General features: G+C 44.0%; 1 protein-coding gene across 1 annotated transcript in view; it reads right to left on the reverse strand.

Moving 5' to 3' along the window:
• Pde11a (phosphodiesterase 11A) overlaps positions 1-13285 on the reverse strand; it is a 365214-nt gene that overhangs the window by 232651 nt on the left and 119278 nt on the right. Inside the window, exons 3-4 of the mRNA XM_040745629.1 lie at positions 5912-6001; positions 1230-1370 (exon numbers count right to left, since the gene is read on the reverse strand). Of these exons, the coding sequence (XP_040601563.1) occupies positions 1230-1370; positions 5912-6001 (231 nt within the window). The remainder of the gene's footprint in view (positions 1-1229; positions 1371-5911; positions 6002-13285) is intronic.

The raw sequence follows: 13285 nt of genomic DNA on the forward strand, positions 1-13285 counted from the left end.
TTCTTTTTTTAAAGATTTATTTATTTATACAGTGTTCTGCCTGCATGTATGCCTGCATGCCAAAAGAGGGCACCAAATGTCATTATAGATGGTTGTGAGCCACCATGTGGTTGCTGGGAGTTGAACACAGGACCTCTGGACGAGCAGCCAGTGCTCCTAGCCTCTGACTCATCTCTCCAGCCCCTTATGCACACATTTCTATATGAACACTCAGAACTAAAACTCATGTTGTCAAGTTTCCCATATGTGCCCCTACAGATTCTAAACAAACTGTATTATACTTATCATAATTTTAACCTCATAATCTCATTCTTTGAGGAAAACAACCTAAAAGTGAAAGCAGTTATATTCTTTTCTAAGTTTCCTGTAGTCTAAGTTCCTTAAAGTCTCCCTGAGACATTAAAACAGCTCTTAAAAGCTAGACAATTCTTGGTCTTTGAAGTAAGTCTCAGCAAATGTATTAAGTTGTGCTGGGACTTTAGACACTTAGCTTTGAAGCGCTTACTTAGATAGATGGTAACCATTATTTTCCATATATTTTTTGTTTTGTTTTGTTTTTCGATTGATTTCTCCCAAGCAGACCCACGGGTTGCACCAAACCCAGAAGCTGGTCACAAATCATCAAAATGTGCTGTGCCAGAGATCTTGTATTTCTCTACTTTGGAGAACAAGGAGACCCCGAGGTGAGGTCAGGCACTTCCTTCTCTGCGTGGGCTGCTCCGGGTTGGTTTGTACTAGCCCAAAGCAGCAGTGAGGGAGTTTAGAAACCCCGGGAGCCAACCTACTGCAGAGCACCGCCCAGCTAAGCCGGCTCACAAGTCTGCCCAGGCTCTGGTCCTTTGTTTGTTCCCTGAGTCCTCTGAGGGCCGAGTGACACTGCCCTTACTGCAGTCCGGGCACACTGGAGAGGAGCCTGCTCTGTGCTGAGCAAATAAGATGGGGGTGTAGGGGCTGCGCTTGGCCTTCTCCTCTAATTTAGTTGTGTGATGCTGGGCATCATTGCACACCTGAGAGTCGTCTTCCACTAGATACACGCAGCTAGGGGGACGCTAAGGTCCCCATCCACTTAAAGGGTTTAGTTTCCAGGGTGAGGACAAGATGAGAAGGGAAACATCTAAAGGGAAGAACCTCCCTTCCTCTTGGAAGAACACTCTGCTGGCAAGTTTAATTGCGGATAAACTTCTTCCGCCCAGTCTTTGACTCCACGTAGAAAGCAGAGGGTAACTTACTGGGGATTCGATGTCTTCTAGAAGTAAAACCGAACAGCGTTCACATTTCAACAGAGTTTGGGCCCGATGCATTATTTTCTTGACAATCTTCTCCAGGTCCGTCTGTTCTTCGAAGAGATCATTGACCACCTCCAGCAAAGCCTGGAGACAGAGAGGCACGTTACTTAGGAAGTGTAGGACTGAAAAGCAATCAGCTTTGCCTTCCCTCAAAACTCCATGTGGTATTTTCTCTAAGAACAAATCTTTTGTGTGGCTAATTTTTGAAACATTTATGGTTGTTCTCACATTGCTCTGCAAATCACTTTATAACATGCTCTCTTAAATTAAAAAATACAGCCAGAGAATGGAGGTGGTCCGTGTAATGGGAAGCATAAAGCCACTACATGTAGGAGATTTACCCACTAAATTCAGTCAATATGACTGAATGTAAAACCGACATTTTATAAATAACAAGTACATGGATCTCTTCAGAGCATATTTATTTCAGAAAACTGCAAAGCAGCCTTTTTTCACTATTAAGGGAAAAAAATAGCTTTGTGAGAAACTTGATACCTATTTTTGCTAACACATGTCTCTCCCAGGATTCTGAAAGAACAATACAGGTTATCTCTCTCAGAATTCTGAAAAAACAATACAGGTAAAATGTTAATTAAGGCTCAAAGCATCCAAATACGTATTCTCACACTAATCTCTCCATTCAAGAAGAGGAAATATCACCTCACTCCCAACAGTCCAGTAAAAACATTTAGACATTACCGTATACCTCAGGGGGGGAGTAAAACCTCATTAAAATTACTGTTAAGATGGTAGATTGAACGGTCCGTAAATTAAAGGTAAAAATTTAAATTACAAGTTGAACACTGTGTACTCATTTCGAAATTAAGTTGCAATAACCTATTATTTTCTCTAGCCAAGGGGGCTTGCAATTCATGAATTGATAATATTTGATTGGGATTTTTAATAACTTTTTTCAGAATTTGCAGAATAACAGGGTATTTATAGATGGTAGAAATTAGGCTTCTTTCAGGGCCATCGAGGAATCACACGGCCAGTCACTGGGCCTGTGCTTTACTCAGTAACATTCAAGATGTTTGATCGTCTGTCTGACCTTTCACAAAAGGACTCCGTGAATCCACAGGTTCAAATCTACTCATCATGGTGTTGATCAACAGCCCAAGGGCATGACTAATTTTGAACTTCAGGATGAACTTGTCCTGAAATAATTTGAAACAAATCTCTGACTTTCTTGAGGTTTTTTTTTTTTAAAAGCACTTGGATGAGTTACATGATGTGTGAAATGAACCTAGCCGATGAGCTACCCCGAGGAGGAGCAGAGTTCCTGGGAGTGTTCTCCTGCCAGTGGATAAGCATCATATTGCCCCAGAATTCCAAAGCAAAGGGAAACACTAAGGTGCAAATACCATGTTAGTTGAAGCCTGTCTCTTTGGTATTAGGGCAGCAAACTGCGGTGAGAGGTCACTGTGCTGTAACTTCATGTTCAAAGACATTAAATGAGGGACAATTCTTACCCAGGGAAGAATACCCAATTGGTTACCCAATCCCAAATATCCCTGAAAACAGACATACAAGTCACATACAGACTGAGCAGGTTGTGTTTATGTATTCAGGAATGTGTGTGTGTGTGTGTGTGTGTGTGTGTGTGTGTGTGTGTGTGTGTAGAAACATATACTCACGTGGCAATTAATGAAAAACAGAGGCCATGAATTTGAAAGAGAGCAAGGAGGGATGTTTGGGAGAGTTTGGAGGGAGGAAATAGACGAGGAAAATGATCCAATTATAATCTCAAAAAATAAGAGAACTAATTTCTTCAAAGACAGACAATTGTCTGAGTAATTACAAGCAAATTCCCTGTTATTAAGGGGGAAACATCATTGCCGTAATCACTTAGATTACTTCTTCAGATGGATCATATTAACTGAACAATTATTTAACTTTTCAATTTGTTATGATTGCATGGAGAGCCTCTGGGATCTGTCTACAAGAACATTTCCCTCACAGGAGGAACTAATACCCCTGGAGTCTTGCACTGATGAATCATACTATAGTCATTTTATTCTTTCTAATTTAAAATTGCTGCCTTGCTAACAAATGGTAAAAGTCTTACCAGTAGCAAAAGGGCTACCTCCAGAAGAGGAGGAAAAGACAGGGAATCTAGGATGATCAAACAGTTGGACAGGCTGTAGAAACAGTTCACAAGGTTGGATGTGCCCTGCCTCGTAACTGTCACTTCTGTGTAGGAAATTGCTGGGTAACCCTTCCCATTCTACTCCTGAGCTTGGATCATCCTCTCTCCTATCCATACCTTCTTCCTCTCTCGATTCCCCAGCAAGACTCCTGGCTCTGCATGATCCCCATCCTTTAATGTTATACTCCCTCAAATTTAAGACCTTAATTCAAGTATTTGCTGTCCAGAAACTTGTGTGTAAACCCAAAGTCTCCTTCTCTGCCTCCCACATCAGCAAGCCCTGCACGCATCACCAGTGATTCGCCGGGAATTTCTCACTTCTTACTGCCCTAATGGCAGCTACCGTTTCTCTTGACTTCAACATAGTCTTCTTCTAACTCCTCTCCCTGCCTTCAGATCCCTTCTCACTCTTTCACTCTTCTCAGCCCTCCTTGGTTTCCAAGGAGGCCAGGCTGTTTTCTTTTTCTTTTTTTTTTTTAACAAATAGGCATCAGCTCAAACTTTCCTAGTGGCTTTCCACCACTCTTACAATCAACAGTCCCTGAAACGCCAGCGGGCCTCTCTACCCACTGGCCCGTTCGCCCCCTTGTCTTCATTCACTTGTTGTTCATCTGCTCCTTGTGTCTCTCCGTTCTCCCTGTTCACGAACTCCGGACCTTTGTACCTGCGGTGTCCATGCTCTGGATGCTCTGCCCAGGTCTTCCTGTGGTCTCTCATTTCATTCCTCTTCTGCCGTCTCCTTACAGATACCTTTTCATCACCTTCAAATATCAGTGTCCGTTTACCCCGTCCACAACACTGTCCATCCCTTCTTTCACTTCATTTTTCTGTCTGGCACTGTGTGACTTTTGTCTTTTTTTCCCCATTTCCTATTGTTTGCACTAGAATAGTCAGTTCTGTCAGGACAGTGTCTCATGAGAAGCACATAATACACACTTGTTGAATGAATGAGTGAACTGTGCCACACAAAAGCATGAAAAGACTGCCTTGGTATGACAAGAAGTTCCTCTTAAGGAAGTCACAGTGCAGTTGTAGGAGAGGGTTACCGTCAAATACGGTACTAGTGTGAGGGTGCCCACACTCAAACAAGGGAAAGCATCTGTGCTGGGTCCTGAAGGATATACGGGGAGGGGGAAGAGGCATTGAAGGCAGAGGAGAATGTGGGTAGGAGTGTGATAAAGTGAAAACAAAAGTGGCTTCTGGAAGCCATGGAAGCATATTGCTGCAGCAGCACATGAAAGGAAGACATGAACAAGATGGAGCTCTGAGGATGAAAAGGAGGCCCAGTGAGAGCAAAGTGTGCTGTGCCTAAGGAGGATGGCTGTGTGTCCAGCAGTGTTCACTCATCTGTTTACTATAAAATAGTCGTAACTCTTAGTAAATAGACGAAAAGGAGGCCCAGTGAGAGCAAAGTGTGCTATGCCTAAGGAGGATGGCTGTGTGTCCAGCAGTGTTCATTCATCTGTTTACTATAAAATAGTCGTAACTCTTAGTAAATAGACTGCAGTCCATTTAATGGCTGAGGGATTTCATCCTTGATTAACAGTTTCTTATAGAGTATATTTCTAGGCTGTAACAGTGATCTTCACATATTTAAATGTAGGTGAACTTAATATCCTTTAATCTGTAGTTGCTAATTAATGCTTTCTGGGCTTCTGGGTATGCTTTACTGCTTGGTTCTACGATTCCTGGAGGTGTGTAAGATCACTGCCTCTGCCTCTGGTGCTGCCTCTCAGTGTGGCTGGAGAATGAATTCTTTGAGACCTTGCTCTGTCTTATATACTTCCCTAATGTTTGGATTAAAGGTGTGACATACTGATTCATTCTTGTGTAGCTCTGGGTGGCCTTGACCTCACAGAGATCCGTCTACCTCTTAACCCCGAGTCCTAGAATTAAGGGTGTGTACCACTACCTCCTAGCTTCTGGCTGCTGGGATTAAAGGTGTGTATCACCACTGCCTGATCTCTGTAGCTTGAGGCTGACTTTGCTCTTCTGAATCCTCAGGCGAGCTTTAATAAATCATGAACAATATATCGCCACACTTCCTGAAGGAGCTATAGTATAAAATCGTCAGCAAATGCTGCTGTTTCGAAGCTACAAGCACCAAGGCCATGCCAGCCGCCACATAGTATAGACGTGAGACTAATTCCCATTTTAAAAGGAACCAGTTCTATTTTCCAGAGACAACAATAACAGAGAATTTATATTTACTTTTATCTATAACTTGCACATTGTATTAAGGGGTATTCATCCCGGGCATTGCAGGATTGTACACATGAAAATGATTCTTGGACTATGCAGAGATCATCTGCTGCTTTTAAAAGATGGGGTGTCTTGTGGGAGCCGGGAAGACAGGGAGCCGGAAGCATGCAGGAGCCAGAAGCATGCAGGACCCAGGAAGACAGGGAGCCGGAAGCATGCAGGAGCCGGGAAGACAGGGAGCCGGAAGCATGCTCTACCATGTCTTTCTACTCACCCTGCTTCTTTCGTACTCCTTCCTCGAGGCAGCGAAGAGCTGCGCATTAGATATGGCGATTCCACAGAATGGGAGATACATCTGCATAACCTGGGGCACAGAAAACATACAGGACATTAGAGCATCCACCCCTACACCAAAGCCCACATTTCCCGCCTCTGCAGTGCTTTCCTTTCAATCAAATGAACCGGGCATTGAGCCGTTAACACTCCCATCTCAACTTTGGGGGGCACGCGTTTCAGAGTCAGCTGTAAGATGGCGTAAATCAATCTTTAACTGGGAAATTCACATCTATGAAAACATGAAGCGAGTGGAGCAAAAGATCCCAAGAGATATAACGCAGAAAGTATGTTTGATATATCTCCCACTCCAGCTTTGGAAAACAAACAAGGAGAGAACTGGAATGTCCCTGGAACTTAAAGCAAGCATTCACATTAAGACTTAGAGGAGGGCAGGACGTGGGTGAATCCCCGTGGACACATAGGTCTATAAAAGGGACCTTGACAAGGCCTGACAGTTACCAGACTTAAGCATGTCTATGAGAATGGAACTTAGGGGCTCCAGGCCTGGAGCTCTTGTGTAAAATATTTCTGCTTGGGTCCACTACCAGGTAGATACGATTAGGCAAGAATGCAAGCTGGAATGGGTCTGCAGCAACTTGTCTGAGAAAAGGTTCAGAGCCCACGAGAGAAAACACCTCCTGTGGGAAGAAATGCCCAGCTGGAAGGCCCAGAAATGCCAGACCTAGAGAAGTCTTTCTCGACAGGAGGTCCAAGTCTGAGGATCCTGCCTATCTCTAGAGCATCTGATTCCAGGCAGACAGGATGTTCCGGCAAAAACCCCTGAACAAATTTTCACAAATAAGAGGAGCAAGTGACATTTATCTGGGATTTCTCTGTCCCCCACCCCTGTGCCGGTGAAGAGGCCCAAAGGCACACAGAGCAATTCGAGCAGTGGCCAGCAGGGGGTGCATTGCTGGCTGTGTAGACCAAGTGTGAGGCACCTCTGGGACACCCAGAATGGAGCTGCCTGGAGTGAAGGGTGACTTGGGGGGGAAATAAAACACAAAACACGATTCCCATTCTTTATCATTTATTATCTTGCTTCAACTACCCAGCCACACACCTCTGGCCCAGAGTCCCTAGAGGAATTTCAGATCTCTGTAGAATAGCTAAAACTATGACCTCATTCTGAAAGAAAAAAGAAAAACAACAGAAGAGAAGCCAAGAAGCACAAAACCCCACAAGCTTATTTTGCAGATTTCTCAGGATAGGTTGCGTCAGTGAGCCGTCGAGTTGCCTCCCGAAGCAAATGTTGTTTCTGCTTCTCCTCTGTCCCATGTCTTGCTCTTCCCTGTCACTCTCTAATAATAGGCTTGCCTGTAAGCCAGTAGGGACTGGTTCACATAAAGCTTCCGGTATCCCTCCTCACTTCCCTGCCTTTGGCCAAAATGGGACCATGTTCAACATCAACCATACACTGGGAGCATTCCTGTGCAGTTTTCCTGTTTGGGGTGGACATGTTTTGTTTGGTGTGTACTTTTTATTTTCCTGCTACGGAGATGATGGCTATTATGTGGATAACAGAGAGCAGAGAGGAGGATCTATAGGTCACTGATGTGAGTTCACTGTGTCAGAAACAAAGGTCAACATGTGACTTTCACGACGCCAGAATTTAGTAAACAACAGTACATTCACAAAGTAAATGGGTCCAATGACTGCACTTGCCAGGTAGTCCAACTTCCCTTGACAACCTTGACCACAGGTTCTTTCATTCCAATCTTAATTGCTAATATGAATTTTCAGCCCACATATTGCAGACTGCAAGTGTGTGTGCACCTGTGCATGTGTGTGTTACAGAATGGCTGCAAAGGATTAAAAGGGCAGGGGTTTTGGAGAGTTCCAAAGAGGCCCAAGAGGCCAAAGCTGGGAAACTGATAACGACCTAAGAATCTTTGTATTGATAATGAACTAAATTGAGCTGGGGAAGAAACCAGAAGCTGCTGGAACTGCTGCTGGTAGAGTCAGAATTAGAGATGGCTGTAGGAATGACGTGAAGTGAGGGGCAGGACCAGGCCAGGTAGATTGATGGATGGCCCATCTAGGTAGATGAACAAGAGGTAGGGCAGACGAACAGCAGTGTGAGGAGGGCTCATCAGCAGTGTGGCTGGGCTAAGCTGCAGCCCCGGGAACAGTTGGGAGTTCACTTTCCATCCCTTGATGTATGTATCGGGTGCTCAGAGGGCAGGTTGCTCTCACCGTTGCAGTGATGGCGTCTACCTCTGTATGGGGTTTAGGTGAGGGAGTTGCACTCTTTCCTTGGTCTGCTACACCTGGCAAGTTCTTCGGTTTTGTGTTCCTGATCAAGTTTTAATACAGCATGGACTCCCATATTATCAATTCACCACAGTAAGTTTCTGGGGTAGCTCCTTTTTTTACTCCAAGAATAAGTCCCTGATTCATGGGTTAGGTATCAAGCAGATGGTCCCATTCATATCTCCATCCAAGTTCAGGGATATCTTCTATTTTCAAGACAGAATCAAACACTCATTTTAAAACAGAGTCTCTTAGGACAAGACACTTTTATACAGTATAGACAAACTGTAACTTATAACTCACAACCTGACCTCAGCAATTACATATTTAACTCTCCATCAGTTGTTTTGATTATGTTTCCCTTCTGCAGCAAGTCTAGCATGGCCTGTAAGTCAAGCAAGTAGGAAGAAAGATGTAGCCAAATGAATTTATGAACTGTTTGTTTTTTTGGTTTTACGAGACAGGGTTTCTCTGTATTGTTTTGGAGGCTGTCGGTCCAGCCTGGCCTCGAACTCACAGAGATCCGCCTGCCTCTGCCTCCCGAGTGCTAGGATTAAAGGCGTGTGCCACCACCGCCCGGCATGAACTGCTTTCTAAAGCCTTGCTTCACTTGATTCGTGATGACAATATTGAGCTCTTTCTCCCAGGCTTTATATGTAATTGAAACATCTGGAATTTTACATTTTTAAGATTTGTTTTATTTTACATGTATGAGTGTTAGCCTACATGTATGTCTACATACCAGAGAGGCCAGAAGGGGGTGTCAGGTCCTCTGGAACTGTAGTCACAGGTAGTTGCGAGTCATGTAGGTGTTGGGAATTGAACCCAGGTCCTCTAGAACAGCAGTCAGTGCTCTGAACCACTGAGCCATCTCTCCAGTCCCTAAGAGGATCTGAATTTTAAGTCACATTGCTTTTTGTTCTTTTTGTGACTTTTCTGTGTGAAATTTAACAAGTCTCTAAAAGGCTCTGAATCTACTTCCTTATCTGTATGACACAAAGATTAGGTAGTTTTTAGTTCTAATGTTTTATGGCTCAAATCATTAGGAATATCAGTGAGCTGTAACATTATATTTGCTAAAAGTTACCAAGAATTCAATAAACATGTTTGCATCTAACTCAAGAAATATCATTTGTAGTAGAAATTGACATATATGAAGCCACTTCATCAATGAAACAGGCATGGTTCAGGGTGGCAGGCATGATGTGCAGACTTCTGTAAGAATCGCACCTCTTTGACCTTCACAAGGATATTCTTTATACCAATAGTTGCACTTTTTAAAACGAGATCTGAGGGTTGCGAGCTTATAGGGGTTATTGGGAAATAATTATTCATGGCTGTCTCCTCCTCCCTGCACCACCCCGTCTCTCCTCAGCACATTTTACAGAGACTTTGTCAAGGTTGTTTCTGCAGTGAATGCCCTTTGAAGGTAGAAACACTGTCTCCTTCCTAGTAAGAAGCAGAAGTGTTTGCTATATAATGGTTTGCAATATAATAAAGATGATTTCTCCCCCTGGACAGAGGTAGGTTTGGGTGCCTTGTGTTTCAGGACTCTGCTGCAGTGCAGTATGTTCCATGCGCAGTTGTAAGTGTAGGAGGCCAGCACAAATGCTGACGCTCTGGTTGTCTTTCTTCCTGTGAGGAATAAACTATTGTCACTGATCGGGAGTCTTGTCTCTTGCCAGCATCCACCAGACTGTGGCCCACTAACTTGTTACCTTGCAGGTGGAGTAGAATCAGACTTCTAATGATCAACAAGGTCACCTAGATGGTAGGTGGTGGGACGGAATTTTGTTTCTAACTCAGTTAGCCCGGCCCTGGAAAATCTACCTTCTTCACGTCTACAGGGTCTTGCCTCTCAAAGAAACACGCGTCGCTCATAGCATTAGTGTGATGGTCTAGTTAGCTGCAGCATGATTGACAGGTGCTGAGAAGAAAAGGAGATTAGAAGGCTTCGAGGGGCTGCAGAAGCACACAGAGGCTCAAGTAGAGGGGAAGTGGGGGATTTCTAGTGCTAACCAGCCCTCAGGCGGTATGCTGAGCTGATGGATTAAAACCAATGCTAACCAAGGTGTGACTCCCACGAATAGGCGTGAGACTGATCACAGAGGTCAGAATGGAGTCTTTGTGAAGGAAAAGACTCTTTCTTCGAGAGCTGACCAGCAGGCCCAGACCTCAGCCCCAGGCGAGGATTTAAAGGTCAGATCACACTTCGGTGGGTAGAAGAAGAGGAACTGTAAGAGGCGTGGAGGGGTTGCTGGTGAAGCACTAAATGGGAGACACGATGTTGCAGGGACATGGAACTGGTTGTGAGTTGGGGGACTGTCAAAGCAGAGCCCATGGGTGCGGATCCTGTGGTGTAGGAAGTAGGCCAGGCGCTGAGAACAAGGCTGTGTTGTCTGTATTCCCAGTGCTGGAGAGCTTGAGAACAGTCCAAGATCCTGCTGCCAGTTAATGGCAAATCACTCCATTCCCTTCCCATTGGTTGAGTCTTACCAACTGAAAATATGAGTTTTCAAGTATTTCTTATGTTTAATATGTTTTTTTCTTGTCTTTTTGTGTGTGGATTGTGTTTTATATTTTTCAAAAAACACTTCAATTGGAGCCCATTCTGTATGGTGGGATGCCTTGCTCAACCTTGATGCAAGGGGAAGTGTTGGAACCCTGCATTACGCTGACCCTGCCCCCTGACACTGGGCCAGACACGCATATCGGCATTCAGGCAGATACTTAGGCAGCTCAATGGGCCCTGGGTTGCATGGCCACATCATGGCTATGTCATGCTGCTTAATGGCTTTTTAGATCCTGATATTTTTCCGGACCTTTCCAATTATTGCCAGCATGAAGTTAAATGGAAGGAGTTACCACATATCCAAACTTTCTTGTTCCTCTCTACTAAGCAATCTCTCTCCTTAGACTTGTCTGATTTTCTCCTCTTCCAGGCATGCTAAAACTTTTCTGCCAGCCACAGCTGCATCCTGTCTCAGGGTGAGAACATATTTATGGAGGCTGCCATCTTGGCCATGTGGCCTAGCTGTAGGCTCTCTCACTCCCTTCACTCAGCCTATGCACAGGGACAGTCTAGACACTCTAGCCAGCTTCTGCCAACAAACCTTACTGCCAAGGCATAAAACCTGTAGCAGATCTGCTTTCTTGTCACTGAGAGTTTTAAGTCTACTCTGTCTTCTTAAATCTCCTGTCTGTTTGCTACAACATGCAAATCAGAGATTACATTCTGGTTCTCTCTTTTTTTCTTTTATCTAGTCCTGTTTGATATATCTGTTTGTCTCTGTACATGTGATTTAAATTTAACTTTATGTATGTGAATTTAAGCTAACTCTATGCAACTTAAATTCAACTGTGCTAAGTCTCAAATATTCCTAAATTGTTATATACCTTTAAATGATGGTACACATTTAAGGTTATAAAGATCTATTTCAAATTAACAAAATATTTATACCACCAGTCCTTCCTTTAAGTTTATAAAGGTTAAGCTTCTATTACAAAAGGGGATTTTTCTCTACTACATTGTCCTTTACAGGCATAAATACAACCTACTAAGTTAAAGCCAGTTACAGTCAGGCTGGAGAGCTCTAAGTAAAACATCTCTCCACAGCCTCTCAGCTTCAATCCAGTTGTCCAGACAGATCCTACCCTAATGTCATTGTAGCCATACTAAATACAGATTAATTACAGGGATAAAGCCTTACCTAGCCACCTATGTGCTTAAGGCAAGTAACTAAAAAAGGTAAATTTTGTCTGCTGAGATATACTAACCAGGACAGACAGCCCTCAAATGTTCAGAGTTCTAGAGAATATGGCATTTAAAATGTTTTATTAAAAAGCTTTTTTATAACAGAGAAACAAGCCAACTGCCGGCCCCACTCCATTTCCTACAAGAAGACGACCCAAACTCTATCCACAAAAGTGGCAATGCCAGCCGTTGAGAAATCCTGCCTTCCACCTCAACTGCTGCAAAGGACTCTTCGGACCATGGACAAGAGGACAGTGGAATCAACTTTCTCCATGTTGCTTGGGCCAACAGTAGACAAGTCTTCCTAGGGCTCCTAATCCATAGGTCTCACACTATCAGCAGAATGTGGTGCCCCCTAAAGCCTCTGACCTCAACAACTGTGAAGGAACTGGGGGTGACTGTCCATGCAGTCAGCTAGTAAGTCTCTGTTACTCTCTAATCATTAATTCAGGTAACACTTTATCCTTCTCAAGAACTCTGATGCAGCCTGGCAGTGGTGGCGCACGCCTTTAATCCCAGCACTCGGGAGGCAGAGGCAGGCGGATCTCTGTGAGTTCGAGGCCAGGCTGGACCGACAGCCTCCAAAACAATACAGAAAAACCCTGTCTCGTAAAACCAAATAAAAAGAAAGAAAAGAAAAAGATATCTGTCAGTTTCAAAAGTGTTAATGCTTTCAACCAAATCATTTCTGAAATGAGTATACTGCTAATGTATCTAAAACTTATGTTTTCACAAAGCATTCTTGTAAGTTCCAGGGAGCCGAATTGGACCCACCCAAACAAGTCAGATTCACTCCAAATTTAATTCAGTCTTTCCCTGGTCCTGGGACTCCCTTCCCTCATCTTGGGACACCCTGGGGAACCCCTCCCTCATCTTACAATCTTCCCCTCAAGTACCAGGACCTAAGAAAATTTTTTTCTAAACTTAACCTTGTTAACCTCTGCTCTGTCAATTCTTGCCATGTCTAAAGAAGCGCCAGAGTTCCATACAGTCAGGACTGCGATGAAACAACCAGCTACCTCAGGATGTGGCAGCACCCCAGCTTTCTCAGGTCCCCCAAAGATGGTTGACGCTCCCTAGGTCAGCAGGAAGTAGTCTTGAGAACTCGACACCCTTATTCCCTAACCTGCCATGCCTAACGCCCCACCTTTTTAATAATAATAAGAAGTAGGAGTTTTGGAACCCAGAATTATGCTGACCCTGCCTCTAACAATGGTGGGACACTCATATTGGCCTTCAGGCAGATACTTAGGCAGCTCAAAGGGACCTGTGTTGCCTGGTCAGGTCACAGCTACATCATGCATT

The sequence above is a fragment of the Mesocricetus auratus genome, unplaced genomic scaffold (genome assembly GCF_017639785.1).
Source record: "Mesocricetus auratus isolate SY011 unplaced genomic scaffold, BCM_Maur_2.0 Super-Scaffold_100004, whole genome shotgun sequence".
NCBI classification, from domain to species: domain Eukaryota; kingdom Metazoa; phylum Chordata; class Mammalia; order Rodentia; family Cricetidae; genus Mesocricetus; species Mesocricetus auratus.